Here is a 25,961-nt window from a genome sequence, read left to right as displayed (position 1 = left end):
AAAATTGCATGTGAGACGTGTGTGCACGTGGTGGGTTATGCAAAATTATACTTTTCTCTCAAAAATAAATGTGACGTGTGTTCTTCATCCACCCTCCAGTGTCGAATAAGTTTAAACTTTCATGGCATACACAACACAAATAGAGCTAACAACGTAGCAAAGAATAAGATGTTTGCACACTGAATTATGCAGATTTCATGATCATACTTTATTGAACAGTCCTCATAGATGTGCCAATAGTGAGTACCATAATGTCACATTAGAAAACTGCTTTGTCAGTAAATTAATTCTTGATGAAATGGTGTTTTGTTCAAGTGTACCTATATTGCATACTGGGGTACTTTGAATGAAAGAAAAATACCTTATATTCTTCCTTCATTTGAAAATGTGTTTCCAGGTAGTCAAGCCTGATACCGTCAAGTGTATACTGGTGAACTTGTCAGGAGAATTCTTTCCCCAATTTGCTCCTGGTAACTTGCTTTGGGTAACCTATCAGTGGATTTTAGGCAAAGGTTGGGAGTTGTGAGCTTTCCTTTTATTTAACTCCTTATGGCAACATTGTACACTTCAGCAGTATTATCTCATCTCTGCAAAGCTGAGTAATGAGTTTTCAGTTCTCATTATTATTTCAGCAAATCAAAAGGTGATAAAAAACAACTGGATAAATAAGATAGCATTGTTAGGTTTATTGCATTCACATTTAATGTCGTAGTCTCATCACATATCCAAGTCCAACATCATCCATCTCTATCCCTAATGCACGGCTGGCTTCTCACAATTCTCAACAAATATCTGCTTTGGGACGCATGAGAGAGGTTTATTTGGTTCAAATTAGAATACAAATGTTAGTTATTTGTAAGGTTTATCTAATTATTAATATAGAATCATTACCTATGATCCAATAGATCTTGAAATATACATGCAGTGAAACACGTCTATAAGGTTATTTTGGCCATTGTGATTAAGTGGAGAATAGTTGTTTTGTGATGCATCATCATTCCAAATGAGCAGGATATCAAATTTAAGCAAAATCTGTAGTAGAGATAAGTACAATGAGCAAATCTTTATACCCTGTAAATGAGCAGAGATTGAACTTCATACCATCCTTCTGTGATCTATTATTATCTTGTCCCTGCATGATTTCTCCCCTCGTTGAATACTCCTTCCTTCCATGTATCTGCCCACATTTTGGGTGAAAGCAGTTTCCAAACAACTTGGAGATATTTTTAGTTGTCACTCAAAGTGATTTTGGAATTATTCATGTATGGTGTTGATTTTTGCTATCATTCCCTCTGCATAGCTGTGCATTTGTGAGCATTTTAACGTGTGAGTAAGAGAGGAAAGCAGAGTGGGCTGTGCACATAAATACATTGCTACATAGAACAGATACAACGGCTGTCTCAATGGATATTAGAAAAGTAGTCATGAGTCCCTTGCATCTGATTTTACCCAATATTGACTGTCATAATTTAAACCAATGGTTGTGTAGCAATTTTCAAGGAATGCCTCAAATACTTTATCATTTGAATATGTGAAAAATGATCATTTATTTAATTATAGCTTACTTAATGATGTGTTTTTGTTTCATAAAACAAGGTGTGACTGTAACTCCAGTCAACTAGATTATAAGAAAATAATTCTGTGAAAATAAAATGTATTTAAAAATTATTTTCCTTTCAAAATGGTCCTGGGTAAATTTAGCAAATTATGTAAATTGAAATTTGAGAGTAGTCGTAAGAGGATGAGGTAAAATTGCATGTATTTAATGACTTTTAAATTACTGCAACAATTTTAATTTTCTAAAAAAAGTTATTGAGTGTCTGGGGAAGGGGTGACATGGATGTAATTTTTAAAAAATTGAAATAATAATTCTTTTTAATCACTGCTGAACTTGCTTTTATTAGTAATTGTCTCTTCTGATATATACCTAATTAACCTGTGTTATTTTATGTTGATGGCTCATTTTAGGCAAGAATAGAAGACGTGCACCTTCACTTAAAAGAGGATAGGCCATCAGGAAACATCACCTCTCCTGGTCCTCCTCCTCCAATGGATGTTGCCATTTCACACCTGCTAATCACCCGGGATTTATCAGGGGTATTCTGCATACAGCCAATGAGAGGTAATTTATGCATCATATTTTGCTGTGACTTCCGGTGAGCGGTGAACATGAAGATGGGTAAAGTTCCACTCTACATCTATCAAAGTTTTTAGGACCACCTCCTCTTGATTCTGGGGATAAACTTATATGGATGATGATTGAAATCAACCCTAAATGTAATGCCCCGTCATGATCACTACCAGCTGGAAGTCACTTGAACAAATTGCATAAGGAACATCCTTAAGCATATGATTGCTACATCAAATTGCACAATCATACATCTTACGAAGGAAGCAGGGAACTATGCATAACATCTTGAGCTCATGCACGTTTTTATATTCATACAGAGCAATACAAATGTATTAAATATCTCCTTTAGTGGACTTAGTGGACAAATAAATGGATTAAGTGCATTGGTTGATAAATATGAAATGGAATTCTGTTACATATCTAAGACCAGGTTAACCAGCTCCACCAAGCCAAGTTTCCTTGTATCCCTTGGCAAATAGGTTTTGCTTGCACAAGGTCAGATCCATGCAAATGTGGGCTTTTAAAGCAATGGGTTGTCCTTTGGCCAATGGTCTGCAGAGACCACTGGATGGTCTTAACAATCATAAGTTGTGAAAGTACTACACACAATACCTCAACACTTCTCAGCCCACCAAGTTTAAAATTTTAAGAACGCCTGCTTCTTCCGGTATTAGTGATGGCATAAATGACCATAGAGGGTAGGCATTTGGTTAGTGGGCGTGATGATAAGTTGCTCCACTCTCCTTAAGAAATTTGTGCTACTTCTCAAGCCTCTGGCACTAATGTATTTCATGACAAATGAGAATGGCCAGTGATAAAATTGCATTCACAGTGAAATCCCATTGAGGAAATAATTGAGATGAGAGATATGTGAGTGAATTATGACATAATTGAGGGTGAGACTAAGAACAATACATATTCTGAAGAAAAATTAGGATAATATATTGCTGACAAAATTATGTAAAGAAAATAGTGCCAGGTGTGGAAAGACAATTGATTTGGAAAAATGAAGAGACACAATTGTCACAATGTAAATGTTCTGATGGACTGATACAGAAATGAGGGTGGACTTTGCACCTTTCATGGCACTGAGGCAGAATTTTGGAAGTATTGCTTCAAGCAAAACAGTATGTTGAATTAAAAAGAAACTTCTTAGTGCTCTCTTGTGAGTGCTACAGCAAATTGCGGGAGAGGGTATGTAATAATACTTAGGAACATGGTGATGATGGTGCACTTGCAGGGCTGTTGGGATTCTCAGGTTATTGAAAGTCAGTGGTTCTTAAGTAAAGCCTAAGAAAATCCAAATGTTCAACAAACTTATTATAATTCAACTTGCTGTCATCTTTTCAAATCAAGTCAGATTGATAAAAATGTTGACACTCCCCTCGACACAAGTATTGTAAGAAAGTTCATAATCAATGCAGTTTTATGGCTAATTGTTTTTGCTTTGTCAATATTTGGGCCCATATTACATTTAGATCCATCATCTCTGCGAAGAATTTTTCAATTAATCACCAAAATAATTATCAATATTTATGTCTACATTTGTTGTTTGTGGTGCATTACCCATATGAAGACCATCAATTTCTTGAAGATTAATATCAACATGATGTTTTTTTTTTCTTTAACTGACTTTGCTACCTTGTTAGCAGTATGCAGAATTTTAGGCATTACTTTTGTCTCTTTTATCTATTGCTTTTAGGCATTACTTTTGTCTCTTTTATCTATTGCTTTTAGGTGTACATTTCCCATGCATTTCTTAAGAGTTAATTTTTGAATCTTTACTGCAGCATGATAGCACAGGCTCTTTTGTTGCTCAAAAACCTTTTCACTCAAAGTTGTAAGCTGCTGCTAATGCTTTTCCAAATTAAATGTAATCAGGCCAGTCACCAATACATGAGAAATTTTCTTTCACATCATTTTTTCAACTCTTTGAACTCCAAATATTTCTATACACTGAACAACTTAAATTACCTTTGAAAAAAATAAGCCACTCATTTTTTAACAAGCTCCTATTTCAACTTAAAATATGTCCTGGCGGTATAAAAACCCTGGATAAGAATAAAGACAAGGAATCAGCGTGAATTAAAAACCACTGATGTAATATAATCTTGTCCTTACTTTGCTCACTGTATAGAGTTTGCATCAGAAGTTGGTGCCTTTTCAATGAACCAGAGCCCTGTCTCAGCCCAATCTGTTGAGACGCAGACAAATGCGGAAATTGACCTTCATCTGGAAAAGCAGCGATCGAGGGAGCTGAGGGCACGATACGAAGAGCTTCAAGAGAGGCTGATTGCCCTGACCAAGGAGAAGGATGTGGCCTTGTCCCGCCTGGCGGCTGTCTCGGAGGAAAACACGCGACTCCAGCGTGCCCTGCGGCGGGATGGCTCAGCTGGTTCATCTTCGAGCCGAGTGCCATCCTTCTCCAAGGTCTCGATCCGGGAGGGCCACTCGAGGGCCGAGGAAGACGAGGAGGAGGAGTGCCGTGAGGACGGTAGATAGCATCGGTGCTGCTTTGGCTGCCGAAAGTGACGCAGCACTCGGATGGCGGCCCGTGGAGTCGGGCCAGACAATCCGGCGGACCTGGACAACCCAGGTATGTCTTCCCCGCGGGGTGGCGAAGCAGCATGGTGGGCCAGGAGGGGAGGGGCACGCATCCCCTGGAGTTCGGGCTGCGATAGCCGAGTGGCGGCGTGGGTGTGGGCGCACCGTCGCTGGGGTGTGGAGCGCCTTGGTATGCAAAGTTGTGGAACAGGTGCTAGCACCGAAGATTGAGGGATTGGAAATAAATAATTAAATGTCTAGTCACGAACGAGGATGGCAGTCAATGCCAAATGCGATGGTGATTGAAAATTTGGTGCATATACACACATAGATACACAAATGCATACATATACATGAAAAAATATATATATATATATATTTTTCTTGATACCAGTCTTGGTGGTTTTAATTCTTTATTGATCTATGCGCATTGGTTTGATAGAGTTTTTAAATGAATATGTTGAATATATTGAGATCTTTGAAGTTTGTATAGGTTATTGTCCGACTAAGAGTTTATGGTGAGAAGTTATGTTTCCTTGTTGCCCCATAAAAAAAATATCAGGTTGTAGTCCTAAGGGAAGAGAGATGCCTGCTAGTTGTGGTTTGAAGTGAAGTGGTGGAGTGCGACACTGCCATGTAATGTTTTCTACTCCTGTGATTAAATGCTTATATGCCAGGGACATTGAAGGGTGGGTTTCATAGCTGTGAAAGTAAAATATTTTTTTAATTCTGTTAATGAGTAACTTATATGACTGATGAATTGTACCTAAATGTTAATTACCGTTCCAATAGAATGTGTGAACAATGGAGATCGGTGTGTACTAGATTTCTCATATGAGACTCCCATCCCTATCCTGCTGCAATACAATTAATAACGTTAGCACCACAATGCTATTGCTGTCGCATATGAATTTGGCATTTTTATGTGAAAGTGAACACATCGCAGCTTCATACAAGTGATATTATTATTATTTTTCCCGTTTGGTAACTAATATGTTCATATGTATCAGAGATTGTGCATTTAAATGAAGTGGAATAATCAAGTCTTTATTTTTACCGTAGTGTGATAACTCAACTATTTTCATATTTTATTTTAATATTTCTGCTATGTATTTTAATAATTTTTCTATCTAAGCCTTTTTGTAGGTGTGTGGTTTTGAGCTTACATTCCTATTTAGTTTATGTTGGTTTCATGTCTGAAATAAGGCATCCATATTCTTTGTTTCGTGATGTTTTCTTAGTAAATAATAAAACTCCAGCAGAAGTAGCCCCTAACAAAGAGGGTATGCATTATATTTTGCATGTTCAACCTTGTGGAACGTAAATTTTGTGTGTCGGATACTTAAAGAAAAGGGTGTCTAATGTTATATATTCAATAGTAAGCCTTATGACCTACAGTTCAAGCAATCCTTGGTGTTTGTAATCAGTCTCCTTTGACATCAGGCAATGGTATTTCATGTGTTCTATAAATAAATGAAAGTATATATCTATACATACATGAATAAAAATATATATATATATGTACATATAAATAATTATATGGCTCAAACACTTGAAAAATGATTTCTAAGTATGAAAATATTGTGTAATTGAAATACTTATATAGCTTCCTCTTCCTCAAAAAAAGCCAACATATCGATAATGAGGCACTTCTCATTTATGGCTTGTATAAAGAAGCGTTAAGAACTTAACATCGGTACATGTGAATGAGTGTGTTGAGTTTTTATTCTTGGCGGGCCCATAAAAGGTATTTGTGTAAGAAAGTTAAATCCTTCAGCAGATATGCAGCAAGCATATCTGTAAACAATGTGTAATAATTCTTAGCATGAAAAAATATTAATTCCCTCAAAAAGAATTTTTCAAAATTTTTGAAAAAAATTATATTGCAGTATACTTATTGTCTGTGATTGTTTATACTCATGGACGTGTGAACGTGTGTACATATCTTATGAACATTGATGGGCAATAGTAATTGTAACATACAGTAGCTTAATTACTCTATAATTGTCGTAAGGCTACTACAATATTGTTTTATGTATTGTTGTTCCAAAATGAAACAAGCCTGGGAGGTGTCCCATTACCTTCATTTGTTTAGGCTTGATCAGTATGGTGCAGAAGTGGTTGTTGTTATATGTTACAATAAAGGTGGCCATTTAACTAATACCTAAGGTTTCATGGCTAAAATTTTTATATGAAGTTTTGATATTTTTTTATCCTGTTATGTCATTTTTTATTTTGCTGAGAAAATTTTTGAAGGGTTTCATTTAAAGTGGTGCTATCATTTATTCACCCAAGTTTTAAATCATATTTTTGCTCAGAAATTTGCTAAATCCCAATAAATATGGTATGATTTACTGCATCATAAACATGGCCATTGCAAGTAGAGTCGTATGGTAATGTTTTAGATTGTTTCCATATTAATTATTGCAATTAAGAGGGTGACATTTGTATTGTTAAATTTCCTTTGCTGAAACAATGAAAGGGGCTAAAGAAGTTATGAAAATATTTTGTTGATTGGTTTCGCATTTCAGCAATAATATTTAATCCATCAAAGCTTATCGCAGGAGATAGTATTAAAATATGCTGAAGATGAAATGTCTGTTCATTATTAAAAAAAATAATTCCGAATTCTCCTGTGAGAAGTAAGGGATTGTGGAAGTGGATTTGATTTAGTAAAAATTACACTTAAGTATATGGTTTATTCATGTGGATAAACAAAGTAAAGTATTTTCCTAACTTTAATTAATTAATTTTTCTGCTTAACTGAAAATGACTAGAATTTTCTTTTGTTACACTTGACTCTGTACCTTAATCAAACAAACTTACAAAAACATTGCCCATAAAGTGCAGATATTCCTTTATGAATAAGCCCAGAAGAATCTAGCCCAAAAATAGAAAAAAATAATAAATAGCTATCCATCGATTGGGTGTGGTCCACCAGAAATCTTGATGTTTTGTTGACCTTTGTAATAGTTACATATAAGTTTTAATTTCCTGTGTTCCATCTATTTTCTGGTCTTCCTACTCCAGATGCATAATATTTACCTTCATAAGAAGCCTAATATGTATTGTTGATGAGCAATAAGGTCCACTGCAAGATAAGATGCTGCTCTACTGAAAGAAGACTTTCTAGTTTCTCTGACCTTGAACTGAGAACCGATGCTGACTCACTCAATTTCTTTTACCTAGACCATGATTTTGTTTTTTTTTCTATGAATCAGAACCAGAGTAAGAATTGAGTTGAAATAATTGTTCTCAAATGAACTGTTCACGCATCAAATTAAGTACAGCTAACTAATGGTGAATTTGGAATACTAGAGGTAAAACAATTTTCCTGTTATCCTCTTATGATTTTCCATTTCCATAATATTTTTTGTTTTAAATTTTTTTCAACAATACATATTTAAGATGGTGGGTCGCGTTAGTCCAGAGGTAGAGCATTTGATTACTGACCTGAGGGCCTGGGTTCAATTCCTGGGTAAGCCTCTGGACATCCTCAGCTCCATCCAAGCTGTGTAATTTTGCGGGAATCAGATCTTCCTGGGAAACCATAACCGGCACACGGAAAGGAATTGGCCCCCCCTGTCCTGATGTGTGAATTTCACGCGCCGTATAGGGCTTAGTACTGGGTGAACTCTATCATCACTTACCAAACTGACCTTCTGGTTGATTACTAGGTTTATGGTTTTTCATATGTTATATGATGAATCAGGAGGAAAATAGGCAAAGAGCATTGGACTGGAGGGCTCGGGTTTAATCCTGGGGATGCCTCTGGGCAAGTTCAGTTTCCTTCAGGCCAAGTGATTTTTTGGTTACCAGATTGTCCAGAGAAACAAAGGTTGGTACAGGGAAAGGCTCTGGCAACAGCATGTGAATTCTACATGCTGTTGGCCATAGCACCAGGTAATTTCTAACCTTACCTATATGACTGACCTTTAAATTGATGCCTGGTTTTGTTTATGTTAGACATTTGGTTTTAAATGTAGAATAAACTTACTTTTCCAAAATTTGAACTGGAACTATTCTACATACTCTGAGCTTCTGATTACACTACTTCAGTTGTGGGATTGGAGGTTTATATTTTTGTATTTAATTTTGGTAAAAATTTTATTTTTAACCTCAGTATGACTATTCTAATTAAACTGAAATAATTAAATTCACATTTTTATTTAGCATTTTTGAGAAATGTTTATATATATATATATTTTCTGAATGATGAATTTTTTAAGTCCTCCTGAGGAGCACTTGCTCTCAAGACCTCGTGAATCATTTGTTGGTGCCTTCATCAAGCAACATATAGGACAATTTAAAAAATTCTACAGTGGCAACAGCTAGTTTTATTGTACATTGGAATCAACTCATTTACAATGGAAGTTATACTCTTGCTCTGGTATTCAAGATTTGTTATCCAATGGTGTATTCTACAGTGAAAAACAAACAAGATATTATTGTATCTAAAGGATACTTTATGTTAATGTGATAAAAGGTGAGTTTCTTTTCTGCATGGCTTGTTCTTAGTTAAAAGGTTTACCATGTCTGCAATGCTTAACTCCGGGCGACCCAATAAGCCTCCATCGTGTGTTAAAGAGGTGTTATACGTAGTATCAGAGCATATAATATGTTCATGCAATATATAGCCCTCAATAAATTAGTAATAGTTAATATAATTTTGCCAATCTGGTACCCGATAAATCACATAGCTCGGATGGAGCTGCAGGTGCCCAGAGTGGCTTGCCTGGGAATCGAATCTGGGACCCTCCAGTCAGTAGTCTAACGCTCTACCCCTGGACTACTGCGACCCATCTTTTATGTATAACATGTTGCAATTTTATTTCAATACTTTTGTTATCCATAATAACCTCATAGAGTTCATGAGATTGGTTCTTCAACGATGCTCATCCTGTTTCAATAATAGATGTTTAGACAGGAGCACTCAAGAAAGTGAAACAAACTTTCCCAGGCCAATTTGTCAGGAATGCAACTTGTTAATAAGGTCAGTATACAAAGTTTGACCCTTGGATTTGATTGTGTGATGGGGAAAAAGAGGTGAAGTGAAGAAAAGAGAGGGTGAATATGATGGAGTGATGGCGGCGTGATTGTGGGTTGGGAGGAGTATTTTTGGAGGCAGGGGAGGAAAAGAGATGGCATGGGGAAAGGGTTGAGGATAAAATAATGTGATCATTGGGATGAAGATGATGATTAGTGTAAAATGAGTTAAGAGAGGATGAGGGGCCTGAAAATGGGGGAAGAGGCCTAAAATGAGGGTCAATGTTTTTTTTAAAGATTCAAAAGGTTATTTGCTCTCATTTTAAATGATATGTGTCTTTATGATTTTTTGCATGGATTTGCATAGGTAATTTACGTGTAGGCATGCATATTTACAAATAAAAAAATCAGACCTCAATGTCGTGGATTGGGTTAAATTTTTTAAACCCTGGTAAATGTTTAGGTTAATATCAATTGCACAAAGTGTTACATATACAGACACAACAGGTTGTTTCATTTTCATTTTTACTAATGTATTCTTTCTTTCATAAAAAATCAATTTTGAGGTTCCAGTGAAAACAAGTCATAAGTTTCTTGAACACACTTAGACCATTTTCTCAATTTATAACAATTTGGGTAAGACTGGAAGCTCATGGAAATCATCTCCAAAACTTCACATCTGAGTGAAACAAAATTTGGGACAAAAACAAAATATTAATTATTTGGAACTGAGGCTATGTAACAAGAATTAGATAGATGAGTGTATGCCCAAGTGTGACATGATACTAAGCAGAAGGTATAATGATGGGTAAAAAAGTATGATGTTTGGAGGGAGGTGGATAGTAAAGGCTTAAGAGTGTGAGAGGTGATAAATGTATGGTTAGTTCCTTGTCTTGTGATTTAACTACAACCAGGGGAGTAATCAAGTTTTTAAATTAATACAACGAGTTGAAAATTCAATGTTGGGGTTACTTTTAGCATAACTCATTTATTTCTCTATTAAGGTTTTAAAGTAGACATTTTATTTGGAAATCTTTATAAAACCTGGCATGTTTATGTTAATTCATTAGATAAAAGGTAATATTCAAAAAAATAATTTTAGTAGATCCCAAGGTAAAAGTAAAAAGAAAGATAAGACTCAAAAGTTCAATGAGAACCTCCTACGTTTTTTACAGAAATTTAACTATGTAAGCTTCAGTTATATCTATTTGAAAAATAGGTAACTTTTTGAAGTGGAGTTTTCATAAGAGTATAAATATTTTAGTAAAATGAACTTGAGAAGCAACTTAAAAGTTAATTCTAATTTACCTCATTATGACTAAATTAACACAATTAACTATATCTTATAATTACTGTAACTTTTACAATTAACTTCCATTCGTGGCTATAACTATGAGTGCCCAAGTGAGATTTAAAAGTTCTCATCTTGGTAAAGATAAAGTTGAATTTTTAAATTTGGGAATGGTCACCATTCATTTTAATGTTTTCTTCACAAAATTCAATCGATCACTAACAGGTTTATTCAGTAGATTATGGACCCCCCTGGTAATACATGGGTTACAATCTCAAATCTCATCTAGCACTTGGGTGTTATACAAGCTTTGGTGGTTTGGCCCCCCGGGAAATTTATTGACGAGCCAAAAGTGGCTTATCGGGATCCACTGGTCATCAGGTGCGTCCGTAAAAAGGTGATAATTGAAAAAAAATTCAAATCCTTTGCACCCATGCCAACTAATCTTGGTGGCTGTCGATTATGGTAAAAGTTTATCTGCATGGCCTACCACCTCGGTGATTAGATACGCACTGTTGAACGCATTTGAACTTCATTACGTTTAAGGGGTGTAATTAGACTAAAATACGCTCGTACATTATCAAAATTTATTTTGTTTTATCCTTAGAGCTTTGGGATCTATTGATGGGTATCTATTCCAGCCGTTGAAGACGTCTGCTCCGCGAAGAAAGCGTTCCCGAGACATTAAAGTGAGCCACGGGATTAGTAGACGTGCTAAACGCTTCATTCCTCTTCGGCAAGACCGCTGGTATCCTTCCCCTAGTTCTTTCATCGAGCGGCTCAGACGAAGGATCTATGGTTCTGCCGCTAGGAGGCGGGCGTCGTGTTTTTTTGGGTTTGAGGTATCGCGAGCGCGGCGCAAGCAGACGGAGACACTCGTCCGCTCAAGAAGGAAAAGGGCGGCTCCCACGCGAAAACTCGGTCAGTAGCAGTTTCATTACTTTATCTTCCCCTTAAATTTATTAAGTCAAAGTTATAACCGCCCTCGTTCCTTACTAATGGTCACGTCAGACGGATGCAGGTGCTCTTGTTCCCGCCCGCTTCGTCTGTGTTAATATCCATTCCATTCTGGAAGTTGATGTTGATTTAAAGGTTCATTCGTGTGTGTCTTCCGATTTTGAGAGAGTTGTAAGTTTGTGTGTGCGATTCCCCCTTCCCTCCCTCAGACCAGCACACCTGTTTCGATTTTAGCGTGTTTACCGACGGATACGTCACCACTTGCCTTCCCCTCCTGTAGTGCACGGCGGCGTGTGATAAGTAGGTGCGTAATAGGTTTATCACCCGCTTTCCCGTTGCGCCCTCCCATCGGAGGGGTTCATTTATCCCAGAGTCGTTAGCCCGGCCGTAATATGTGCTAAGGAATACTGTTTCATTCGTGGCGGTTTTTGTTTTGGTGCGATATTGAAATTTCCACCTCGAAGGAGTTTTGTTGGAGCGAGCAGGTTGTTTTATTTTTTTTACGTCCTCGATTAAATTCCTTCGACTTAACGATTACGCGTCGCTCCTATGCCTGAATTGGAGGAAGTCCCACAAGGCACATGAAAATAAAACACTGCTTCTCTCAAGACACGTCGAATCCAACTTGCCGATGGAAATGGGAGCAGAAATCCCAAGACGGCTCGTGAGCCTTTAGCCCGCCTATGTGACGTCAGAGAGTGAGTAAAAGGGTCGCGTGAAGGTCTAAGCTCCTAATCGATAGGCATCTCATTTATAAAAAAAGGGTACCGCCGCTCCCTTCCCAATACTCTCTGCCGCTACTTCACATTTCCCCCCCGTTCTCAAGGTCGGGGAATGACGCTATTGTTAGGGAAAGGTGCGCAAATGAGGCTGGTGATTATGATGGGATTACTTTCTTATAATCAGCAGTTACTTTGCTCAAAAAGGCAGGGGAATTAAATGCTTTTTTCGAGGATATTATTTTTAATCCTAATTCTTAAGCAGCGGCTGATATCTTGAATTTCGTATTTTCGTCGTGCCTAAGTAATTGATCAATCTGCCAATAGAGCTTTATTCAATCTTTCGCCGAAGAGGAAGTCATTTGAGGTGGACATTCTAGTTTATGGCCTCCATGTTTGCTCGTTTTAAGGTTTCCTTGGGCTCTCTTGTCAACATCTCCGTAAGTAACGGTGATGACGATGAAGTGTTTATTTGGAGCTTTATTGACCTGAAAAGCCTATAGAGGCTGATTTGTAAAAGCTGTGGCGTCATTGGGGTGACAGACTCGCCGTAGTACGGATCGATGTCAATTGTTCTCATTGTTCACGTAAATCCCCGATAATTGATAAACCGAGAAAACTGCGTGGTGTCTCTCACCGTAAAATTTCAGTCTCAACTGTACACCACAAATCAAAGGTGGTTATACTCTCTCAACATTAACATAGGTAAGGGGATAAAGCTCCATAATGAGAAAGAACTTGCATATATTCAACCGCCAATCGCGTTAACAACATGAAGTGTAAAATATGAGTTATAATTCCGTCATAATGATAGCGAATACATATGGTTCAACATGAAAAACTAGAGAAATATCGAGTACATTTCTGTGAATTTTATTTTGGAAATAATTTGTTTCTTTTTTGGAACTTGAAATTCAGCGTCGGAAAATGCTGTAGACTTAGCGAAATTTGAAAATTCCTTCACCTCATGCAAACAGTATCATAAAAATTCTTGTTTTCAAGATCACTGTATGGCTCACAAAGTGTTTGTTTACAATCTGTATTGCCTTTTGAGTACACTGAAACACGTGGCGCAAATTTCGGTAAAATTTGCGCTCCATTTTACCCCTCATTCACTCATCTAACTAACATTGATTGTTGTGCGAGGCAGGCTGAAAATCGTGTAAGTATCGACTTTGCGCCATCGACATGTGAATGAGTGATATCGAATTTCACATTGTATTAGGTCGTGTGATTTGATGGTGTACCTTGAATTAAATACTCTCTCCTCGCCTTCTTGTGGATGACATCGGCTTAGGACTTATCGACATGTCCGCTTTATATCTCTATTTTCTCGGCATTTTGTTAAATTAATGTAGATATTGGAAACGGAGTATGATAAAATTTACGTGGAGGCATTACTTTTCAACGGTTTATAATAAGCCATTTTTCAGTTTCATATTCTTTTACCTCCCTTCATATCGTCCAAAATGCCTTTTCTTCCTTGTGCCTCTTCTACCAAACCTTCGCCCCTTTATCACTGTGTGATACGGGCTAAATGCATTAAGAAAAGAATTGCGTTAAAGTATTATTGCTTGGCAATTGAAACTGTTTTGCTAGGGAAAATACATATATAAGCGTGAGTTCATGATAGGGTCCGTGGATAAGGTTTGAAGAAAAGATTATCGATAGCTTTAATATGGGTCATAGATATTTTTTGCTCCGAAGCTATTTTTTCTGGAAATGTAGACTGCTAGATTTTAAGGGGCGGGTATTGAGAAGGGAGCAAATAAAATATACGTGAAGAAAAGCAAATGTGGAAATTAATGGCATACTACGGGAAGGAAATGGTTTCTGGGAATTAATTAAAAATAGCAATTTTCCACAAAAATTTTTGTGGAAAATTGCTATTTTTAATTAATCATGATATTCCACCATATCACGCCTGAAACGTCTCTTTTTATTGTTTCTGGGAATATTTCAAATGCGGAAAAAATGAATGCGGGGGATATGGAGAGACAATTGGATGTGAAGATTGCGATAAGGAGAGAATGATAGGTAAGGAAGGCTTAGGGAGGAAAAGGTTAAGCCTTGCTTGCCCAGATTTCGGATGGATTGCAATTATGTGGGTTTGAAAATGGAATTGCGAGGCGTTGAGGTAGTCAGGTGGATGTTAGAATTGTAGCAGTAACTACATATTTGAAAAACCTACCTAACCGGTGGATTAATCTTAAGAATACATTATTGTCTTTGCATTGAAATTCAATGCTGGAAGTTAATAGTCTTTCGCGATAGTCCAAAAACCTTTTGATTGGTAGAATGCCCTGAATGAATGCAATATTGTACGTACGTACGAATGCATCACTGTAGACACTCCGCAATAACTTACAATTTATCCTCAATGACAATACCTCGAACTCTCCACCCCCCTCTGCGAGTCTTCCATTATTTTATGTATTTATTTTAGTACCCTGCAAGCCACCGCTAGGGTGTGTGGCAGGGGTTGAATGCACACCAGACTAACTTTGACCCGAATGTGACCCTACCGCGGTCGGAGAATTTTATTCTGATCTCTTATCGTTCGTGGAAAAAAATGACATCTTAAATCTATCTCTTCTACGCTTAATATCGCTAATTTTGTTGGCATGATCTCTCCTACGGTAGCACGACGGAGGTAATAATACATTTTCAACATCACTACTTAAGAGTCGCCCTTCCAATTTATGCAAGAGATATATTCTGTAATTTGACCTTGGCTTCGTGAGAGATTCCAGGTCTAGCTCCTTTAATATTTTGGATACGCTACTTAGTTTATCATAACAACGTTTTACAAATTTGGCTCCTCTACGCTGCACGCGATCTAATTCGGTAATTGATCCAAATTCATGAGGATCCCATATGCTAACAGCATATTTTAAATGAGGCCTAACCAGCGGCAGATAACATTTCTCTTTGACCGTTCCATCACATTTACCTAGTACTCTTCTAATAAATCCTAATTATTTGTTAGCTTGTCCACATGTTCCCCGAATGTGTTTTTTAGGAGAGGTCGTAAAAGAGGCTAGCGCCTAGTTATTTAATTGAGCCTGCACATTCTATTTCGGTTTTCCCGATGCAGAAGGCGTTCGGGAGGAAATTGCTCTTTTTTCAAAAATGTATCACTACGCAATTTTAAAAGTTTAATTCTAATATCCAAGTGTCGCACCAGCGTTTTATCGCTTTAGGGTCATCTGATAAAACTGCTGTGTCCTCAGGATCACGGATATCACGGTAAACCACTGCATTGTCAGCGAATAAACGTATCTTACTAGTGACTACGGAGTCGTTGTGTGGGGATAAGAAACCTTTGATTAGCTGATCTAATTCCTAATTCTAGTATTGAATTATCTTTGTCTCCCGGCGGCCCATAAAATCAGCATACATGTATATAAATTCTTTTGTATTGAAGACTTTTAATTGAGCACCAAACGCTTTCCAAAACACTATCTAGAATTTCCTTCAGCCCTGCTGACGCATTAATTTTTAGCTGAAATAAAGGCCCCGCCCCCGATTCTAATTATTCTGTCATTTCCGTAAATGGAAAAGAATTTTGGGAAAATTTCACCGACGGCAATATTAGCGGATAACATTCCAGTCTTCCATTACAATAACCGAGAGTATCTTCAAACATTGAAGAAAATGGGTGATGAATATTCTACGAGGTTTGCATAAAATGTTCCGGGAAAAGTTTCGGAGAAATATATTTATTTCAGATATTGCTACAATACCCCAAAATTCTTCAAAGTACCCCGATACACTTTTGCCAGCGGCTTTTCCACGACTCTAAGGCTCCTTGGTTGGCGGATTCCGGAAGGTCCTTAAGGGTATGCGTGCTAGCTTCTTTGACGGCACTTAGGGTCCCGTTGTGGTGTACTTTGAGGGAGGATTACACTTTTGGGAATAGGAAAAAGTTTGCTGGTACCAAGTCTGGACTGTAAGAAGTTGGGGCATCGTCGCGATGTCGCTGCAGAAGGTCTTCGTAAGCAGACACAAGACTCAGATTTTGGCCGTCCGTCAAGGCATTCGGGACGAGTTTAGTACGGATTTTTCGCAAAACCAAATTTTCAGGTTTAATAGTGTGCACTGTGATCTTATCAATTGCAGTACGATCTACAACCTAACCAACACACTTAACCAGTTCTTGACATCGACGGCTGTCCAGCGCGGGGCTCGTCCTCCACATTCTCTTGGCCAACTTTGAAGAGCTTGTGACATCCTTCCATCTTTGAACATTTGGAAAATTATGCCCAACGTCTCCGTACCCGATTTCCCCTGTCCAACACAAAATTTGCTGGCGTACCGCTGTTCAATCTTCCGTTTCATTTTGCGCTGGCACTGAGTCATTCGACAGGGGTCCACTATAAACACGATCTAGCCTGAGCAAACCCTCGTAGGCGATTGGCGCGTGTTAAAGGTCAGACCTCCCACCACCGAACCTGAGCAGTGTGAGAGCGCTGCGACGTACAGTCACGTCAGGGAAAACTTGTTTCTGATACTTTTTATACAAACCTTGTATGGTCTTTAAAACAGACGGCACTGAAGGATACGTAGTTAGATTTTTATAAGCTTCAGACAATGTGTTTAATGTAGTTATCTTAATCTATGGGAAATATAGGGTCAGTGGCTTATAGTCTTTGAATAATGATTCTGTTCTCTATTACGTACGCCATTGCATTCCATTCTTGCTCCCAGCGACACGGACATGGAGGTCAAGGGGAGGGGTCGTGGCTAAAAATGGTTACATACGAAAAAACTCAATTCATCGTTTAATGCCCTCGTGGCATTTGGCCAAGGATATGCCGTGAAAATTGGCCATGGATTGAAAAATGAAGGGATTTACCTCTGGGGGATGTTACCCTTGCTTAAAATTTGGACTTGGTTTTGCACTCCTGGACCTGAGCCACGTATGATATTTTTAGCGATTGACAAATCCATTGATACCATGGCTTGCTTGAAAATTTTCTGAACCCTGTTGCCTTGTTATTTTATATTTTCGGGCTCATCTGCTAACTAATCCCCTTTTTCTCGTTCAAATGAATTCCCTTTAGGGCTAATACAAGCTCGTTTGTCACTGCCAACCTTTTATTTATTGTTTTGGGGGAATTCCTGGGACGCTTGTTTTGTTATCCTCGAGAATGTCCTTTTCCGTCAACTGTCATGAGGAAACCACTTTTTTTTGCTCATTTCAGCTTCGAAAATGGGAAAAGTCGACAGGAGTGATACCTTGTGAATAAAGGGGGGAGGGGCAAGGAACGACCTTGGTTTCGTGACGGGTCAGAAGGTTACCAACCAATAACGAGGTATGGGCGGGAAAGTTGACTTGATGAGTTTTTTCCCGAATTACGAGAAATTTCCCGATTCTCGTATATCTCTTTCCGTGGTCGCTAGACATTGAGATAAAGCTTGGTATTAACTGCCTGGCACTCTGATAACGAGTTTCTTATGAAAAACACTTCTGTTATGCTACAAGTAGTTTCGTCAGAATTCTCGTTAGCAATCCTGATTCGCAATTTTTTTAGTAATCACTTTGATGAGGCATACGATGAATGAGCACCGACTATTTGGCCTAGGTAATGTCTAATAACCAGTACATCTCTATTTTAATTGATACTATGAATGGTATATTTAAATTTACTCAATGCTTAAAAGATACAAGGAAAGGGGGAATATTCCCGGTAAATAAATTACATGCGAAACGTGAGAGCACCGCTTCGTGACGCACGGAAAAAAAGAAAGCATCAAGACACACACACGCCATGCGATTATGTACGGGAAAGTTAATTCCACGCCAGAGATAACTGCAAGACGTATACGCTGTCATATAAGGGACACCTTGCCGAGTTTTTTTTTGGAAACCCCATAAAGAGAACGGCACTTGTATGTCACAGCCTTTCTACAAACACTTTCCGTGGAAGTTTACGTGAAAATTAATTCATCGCCAGGGACTCCCATGCAGCACACAACATGTCATTGGTATTTAATCTCTTTTTTTTAGGAATCCGCAAAGGCAGCGGCAATGAGAGGCCGCATTCAAACGAAGTTGTTTGCGTGGAAATTTAAACACAAGCCAGGGACCAACTAGCCAGACTCCAGGCAGTTGTCACGAAGTGGTTTTGCATGGTGGTTAATCTCAGCTCCAGTAACCAGCTCCAGGACGAAAAACGTTCACACAGGTCACACTCAAAACACTTGTCACGACGTGGTTTATGGGGAGGTTTATCCGTTCGCCCGGGGACCCACTTCGGGACTATCAAATCGAATTTAAAAATCGGTTGGTCCGAAATATGGGTTAGAGGCATGGTCTATGTCGCAATTGGAAACATTAAGTACGAGTGGGGTGGAAAAGGAAATTTTTGTTGAGTATGATAAGACAACACCTGATGTGGAATCACAAATGTGAAATTTATGCTTGGTGCTAATTTTATAGTAAACGAGCGCTTTTATCGAGGCAATATACCAGGAAAGCAAAATGCATGTGTAAACAAAAAGGTTTCCGCCTTCGAAAAAGATTTTCAATTTAAAAAAAGGGCTATTTTTTTCTTCTTGAATACCTGAAAAAAATCTTCTTTAAATATTCCTGTAACCTACGTGGGTCGTTCAATAATTTATTAGGAAAAAATATTGAAACAAATTGCTTTGGTTAGATTTATTTATTTTTCAACAGAATCTTCATTTAACTTGATACACTTTTCCAACTTTCTCCAACTTTTCTAAGCGGTCAAAAAAGTAGGATTTCGGTGGGTCCTCAAAAAAGGCATCCGTGTTGGCGATGACCTCCTCGTCCGACGTGAAACCTTTTCCCTTTAAGCAAAATAAAGTCACTCGGAGCCAAATCTGGTGAATACCGTCGATATTGTAAATTCGATCTTCAATTCCATAATTTTCGTCATTGAAACTGCGCAGGTGTGCACCCGTGAATTGTCTTGATATAAGGGATTTATTTTCTTTATCAAATGAGAACTTATTTTTATTTATTCTCTCGACCGGTGTAATAATGACGTACCCTATAATACTTTCCTTTTATTTTTTGTCCTTTTGCAATGCAGATGATTCTACGTTCATCCCAAAAAACCGTGGATATTGGCCTTGTCTTCGCCTTCTTCGGAGCCGGATCGCCTTTAGAAATGCTCGGTTTCGGCTGTTCCTTTGTCTCTGGGCTGTAGTAGCGTACCCATGTTTCGTCCACAGTTATGTATCTACGCAGAAAATCGTGAGCATTGCGACGGAAAACTGCCAAACCAACCTCTGAGTGGACTCAACGGTTGGTTTATTCGCCACTGAGAGCAAACGTCGCATCCATCTTGGCGAGATTTTTTCGCAACTATTTTTCGTCCAAAATTGAAAACACCATACTACATTGTGATATGCATGTGGCCTCGGCTGTTTCGTAAACTTTGATTCGTCAATCACTCGAAGCCATATCGTGGATTTGGTCAATAATTTCGGAAGAATTCACTTCTACTGGACCTCCCGAACGATGTTCATCATTTGTGGATGTATGACCACGTTTAAACACACCAACTCAATTGTAAACAGTCTCAAACACAGCAGAAGAAATGCCATGAACTTCATCCATTTCGTCCTTGATTTATTTGTTGCTAAGCCTTTTAAATAGAAGTGTTTAATCATCGCACGACACTCATTTTTTCCATTTTTCTAATTTAACAAAGGTTTGTTGCTTCAATCGACTATGATAGTGAAACCACGAGTTCTATATAGCTGAAAATTTAACATTAATCTATTAAGTGGTGAGGCTTACTAAAAGCAAACATTTTCCGATACTGCGAGCGCTATTTTTCTGATTTTCTAAGGAATAATTGAACTACCCACGTATTAAGCATCAAAGGCTTTTTTGTATTTTGCCTACCGAAATATTATTATCAAATTAAGTATAATTTGGTGCTTTTCCAGTGCTTCTGCCTGTAGAAAACTCTTCTTGGGTCTTCCATTCGGTTGAAAATCGCCGTTCAGGATGACGTTTCGACGACTCAGGTATCGTCTTCAGGCATTTAGCACTCTTACCCTAAAGATGATGCAAGAGTCGAAAATCGATCGAAACGTTGTCCAGAATGGAGATTCTCACCAGGTGGGAGACCCGAGAGGAATTTCTACATTCTCATCAAATGACCAATTAAAAAGACCGAGCCTCAAAACTACATGCATGTTGTATGCTAGTCATTTTTCATATTGCAAGACCGGACAGTTTGCGTTCAATGGAACCAATGGGCAAATGAAATTGTCTAGATTAAAAATTCGGAAACGAACACATAGAATCACTTGAGTTTGTTGCGGTACGAGAGACTTGCGTTTTTCCAAGCAATCATTTGTAATATTTACATCCACTATCAAACTCAGCAAGATATGCAACAGTTTTGGTAGAGTTTAGCATCAATGAAAGGGAATAGGATAAACATTTAAGGGATGACCTGCAGATGGGGGTCTTGTATCCTCTCTCTGTTTCCTCCATGAAAAGCCTATTGTATTCGGTTTTTATTTCTGTTTTATTATATTCGTGATCCAATTGAAATTTGTAAGCTGAATATCAGATCCCACTTCAGATATGAAGCGACACCATCTATATATTTTATTTTATTTCAACATTGCGCAAAATCTTTCTTTTTAGTGATATGTAACTCATGTTTCAAAATATTGTAATGGTATTTTGATCTTTGTCGAAATTTTAATTTGAAACACTGAACCTCTGGATGTCGGGAATGCAACGGTTGCCGTCCGGATCCCGCGTATGGACGAGCAAACAAAATGAACATCGAAAAGATCTAGATAAGAAGTCTTTCTCTAATCGGCAAATCGCCTGCGGGTCATCCTCATAGAAATTCCAAAATGTTCTTTCGGAAAATGCCATGGACATTGTGGTTATCCAGTATGTTTATGCGCTAGTGGGTGGGACGATTAACACATTCGAGAGATCGAGGATATGAACAAACCAAAATTATTTTATATGACGTTTTTGAAAGTGAGGGCCAATTAAAATTTGTACTATTCACACAAGCATACACGCACTTAGGGATTCAAGGGGATATTAATCCCGCGTCAGGAGTCCGTCAATCGCATTAAAACACAATATCAAACAAAAAAATAGTATTTAAAAAACCCCAACGTGGACGACTCTTCCATTCATGTTTGTGATCTGCCAAGCAGTCGAAATACTTGGTATCATAATTTCGGAAATTTCTTATTTCCCGCGTGTTTGAAGTATACCTTGAGTCTGCGTGCGTGCAACACACAGGAGTCACTGTGAATCACAAACCCGGGTGGGAGGTTGTTTAAATTTACGCTACCTTTTTTCCTCTTCGGAATATTGATTCTTTGTGTAACTACTTACATGTTTTCGTTGAATTTCACCCTCGTCCCCCTCTTGTGCCCACAAAGGGTACGGTTAATCTTCATCCATCCTTTCATTAGAGATTTTCACGAGTGGCTTCCCAGCTTTAGTGGCTTGACTTTTCGTCTTTTAGGTTTGGGGAATTTCACAGAAAATTAAATTCACCAAAATTCGGATGCTTTGGGCAGCCCCTACGTGATGTATACTTGGTATCCCCGAGAAGCCTTTGCTGTGAAACCATTGTGTACAAAACTAACATTCATGACGAATATTTTTTCCTTCAATTTAGTGTGCCGTTGTAATTCCTCCTTTGATCTTAAACTGAGGCAAATATAATTCGCTCCCTTACTGATGTGCGTAGTACTAAGTAGCCAAGAGTATATGCTTGTAGTATTGAATGTGAATGCAATTAGATAAAATGATTTAACACTTGTTTAAAGTAGGAAGAACTCAACATGAACAATACTTTATAATGCAGACCAAAGCAAGAGTTTAAATTCACCGCATCCATATTAATACCTCTCATAATTTATTTAAATTCGTACAGAAATATTGTCAATTAGAAGCGGCTATCAAAATATAATTACTGCACACTGTAGTAAAACGTATAAAATGCGATTGGTCGAAGAGAATGCGACGTTGTCTTTCACAGCCTGGAAATCTCACGGCTTATCTGGGCAAGGGCAGAAGAACAGGGTGGTGATATTAATAATATGTATAAAGAAAAATCTTTCCATTCCTTTCAATAAGTGTCGTCGCTAATATTTCGCAAACGGCGACGAAATGGAGAAGGGTGGAAAAAATCGGCCTTTTCTTTTAGCTGTGTGAAAAATGAAAAAGTTAAGAATGAGTCTAGTTTTTTGGATTTTTCATAAATGAATGCATAGATAGATTATTGGGCGCTTAGTGCATTATTAAAGGTTTATTTGCGAGTTGTTTCACCTTTAATTGCCTGAAAAAACATCTTTTGCGTAAACGGCACCCAAAGTATTCTACTCTCATAAAGCCAATGCTTATGAACCACTTATTTTCACTTATTTATTTTGTGCAGTCGCAATTAAAGGGAGTAATTACACGAGGAAGAAAATATGCTAAGAAATTAAATCAAAGAAAGAGGTTTAACTTTACTTCTTGCCCAACGGACATATTTTTTATTTACAGTTGTACTTTTTCTTCAGAATAATTACCACATTGGGCGAGATGATGACTAATGGTGACATAACCAAACCGTCAGAATTTGGCCTGAAAGATATCCTCGTAAATAAATTTTACTTCTGGATAATTTAAATATTAAATTAGAGGAATGAGCGAAATTTGTTTAAATTTTTGACTAATTTTTAAATTTTACTTAAATCTGGGACTGCTCGTGGTACATATAATACCATTTAAAATTCGCTTGCAGATGTATTATGAAATAAAGAGCATACTAGTGAAGGGGTAAAGACTCATCCTAAACTGTACAAGTATTCAGGGGCTAGTGCACCGACTTCCTTCGTTTGAGGTCCGTGTTACGTTACACCTGTAGAACTACAGGGAAGGTCGTCCAGAGTATTGCATTGCCATGTCTGCGGGGAAAACTTAAAAAATCGAAATTCTTCCTGCGGATGAACGAATTTAGTGAGGTTTAATACTTGAGAGTCTCTTTTACTACCTAGCATTCGAAAGAAATTAATTTACATACGGACGATTAGCGTAATTTCCTTCCAGTATAGACATCTTAAAAAAAGGCCTAATTTTAAGCTGAGGTAATTAAAACTTCCCTACTTATTTCTTTCTTACTGCCTTTTCATACTTGCCATCAACACATTGTTTCGTACATGTTCTTGTTTCCTAAACTTCTAATATTTCTATTGATACATTAGAATTCTTCCAATACAAATTGAAAATGTAACGGGACATAAGACTGTACTGATTTTCTCAGTACAGTCTTATGTCCCTTATGTCTCCTGCAATGAATTACACTCCAAATTGAACTGGTAATATTATTGTTCGTTAAAATTGATTCTTAAAATTACTGTACTTAAAGTTGAAACCGGTTGAAAAATTCTGTCGCATTTATGTGTGCCAGAATTCCAGCCTACTTCCAATTAGTTCTCTTTGTAATAATTACCTTTTTATCCATTGCGGGAACCAATGGCTTTGCTTATCGAGAGCTTTATGAACAAAGATATTGTGTTTTTAGGAGGACCATGAATGAGTGATGATTTCGAACCAGCATCTAGGAAACTATGATTTTATGTAACAAGGATCTTATAAAGTATGAAAACAAAACTAACTGGCTTGTGATCGGTCCTTGCTTAAGAAGATTAAATGGATTAAAAGTTTATCTACGACAAATAGTTATAGATCAATTACCGGCTATTCCAATATCATCAAAAACACTCACGAAAGCTTGCAGCTTGACCAGAGTACTGTATAAATTGCATCCAGAGTACATGAAGTTGAAATATCAATTGAAGCGAAATGACTGACTCCAAAGCTGAAGTGTGCTTTATACTTAAGTCATACTTTAACTTAACACGTACACATACAACACTTTAATTCATATACTTTAATGTATTAACTAGTCAGTAGAAAAGATTGCTTCGTTCTATTAGTTGCTAAATTATTATAAAACAAAAAGCATAATTAAACTAAAAGTTTTCATTTTTTCACTTCTTCAAAAATCACCGCATACCTTTTCCGCGCAATGTCAACTGCTGCTGAAGTAGAAAATAGCCCTTATTCATGTCATTAGTACATTTGGTAGTTAAAACTTAACTAACAAACTTTAAGATTGACTGACTAACTTATCTAAGTTTTGGTTAAGGAAAACAACTCCGCGATCAATCTTGATCGGCAAGTATGAAACGCTCTGCAAGGAACCAAATTCTACTGTGATAATTGAATAATTGGAATTTAATCTCACAGATTTAGCGTTGCCATCTCTTCGCATGTCAGTTGCTTTTTTTTATATTTTCTGATGCCTCTCCCATTGACGGCTGAGAGGCGACAAAATGTTGAGGCGCGCCACCCCTCGGGCCGAAAAACATTTCCGCCGGTCGATGACGAAGGGCGACGGGACCTTAGAGTGCTGTGGGAGATCGTGGAGAAGACCATGACTTTGTCCCGGCTTAATACTGTGCAATTAAAGGAAAAACTGCGACCTTAGCAAACTGCCTATATCGACCGGGAGAAGAGAGAAGAAGGTGGGGTATAGGAAGGAGCTCTTTGAATTTCAGTGGCGAATATGCTCGTTACACTGCAAGTTGGAGGTGACGAGTTCCGAAACATCATGAGGATTTTACAATATATGAGTGCATACACTCACACTTATACCTATTTTATTCAAATGGAAATAGATATGCTGCAAAAGGATAGGAACACATAAAAGACAAACCCAGGAGAAGTGGAGAAGTCGGGATAGAGCAGATCATAGGCGCAAAAAGTTTTCCTTGACCGGGAGTTTAACCAAGGGTCATACACACACATGCATACATTTATATATATATATATATATATATATATATATATATATATATATATATATATATATATATACATATATATATATATATATATATATATATATACATACACATATATATGGGTCTCGTGTATAGTCCAGGGCGTAGAGCATTGGACTACTGACCGGAGAGTCCCGGGTTCGATTCCCGGGCAAGGCACTCTGGGCACCTGCAGCTCCACCCAAGCTATGTTATTTTTCGGGTACCAGGTCGTCCTGGGAAACCACACAGGGAAAGGAACTGGCCCCCCTAAACTGATGTATGACTTTCACACGCCGACGGGCTTAGTACTGGGTGAACTCTACCAAACCGACCGTCAGATTGATCATTGTGTTTATATATATATATATATATATATATATATATATATATATATATATATATATATATATATATATAATACACATTCAAACACGAAATCCCGCCAAACGGCGAATAAATACTCATATATACAGAAACAGATATA

At 37.7% G+C, this 25,961-nt stretch overlaps 2 protein-coding genes across 11 annotated transcripts in view; both read left to right on the top strand.

Moving 5' to 3' along the window:
• The window catches only part of LOC139697539 (bridge-like lipid transfer protein family member 3B), a 61,921-nt gene extending 55,094 nt beyond the window's left edge, over nt 1–6,827 (top strand). For all 3 annotated transcript variants that reach the window (XM_071596280.1, XM_071596279.1, XM_071596281.1), the window contains 2 exons: nt 1,969–2,122; nt 4,269–6,827. In XM_071596280.1, the coding sequence (XP_071452381.1) occupies nt 1,969–2,122; nt 4,269–4,633 (519 nt within the window). In that variant the 3' untranslated portion in view covers nt 4,634–6,827. The remainder of the gene's footprint in view (nt 1–1,968; nt 2,123–4,268) is intronic.
• Nucleotides 6,828–11,777: 4,950 nt separating this feature from the next.
• Rab3-GEF (Rab3 GDP-GTP exchange factor) overlaps nt 11,778–25,961 on the top strand; it is a 138,197-nt gene continuing 124,013 nt past the window's right edge. For all 8 annotated transcript variants that reach the window (XM_071596586.1, XM_071596590.1, XM_071596587.1 and 5 more), the window contains exon 1: nt 11,778–11,873. The gene's annotated coding sequence lies outside the window, so the exon portion shown is untranslated. The remainder of the gene's footprint in view (nt 11,874–25,961) is intronic.

The sequence above is a fragment of the Hetaerina americana genome, unplaced genomic scaffold (assembly GCF_022747635.1).
Source record: "Hetaerina americana unplaced genomic scaffold, ioHetAmer1.1.p SCAF_8, whole genome shotgun sequence".
NCBI classification, from domain to species: domain Eukaryota; kingdom Metazoa; phylum Arthropoda; class Insecta; order Odonata; family Calopterygidae; genus Hetaerina; species Hetaerina americana.
This window is presented reverse-complemented; position numbering and strand designations above follow the sequence as displayed.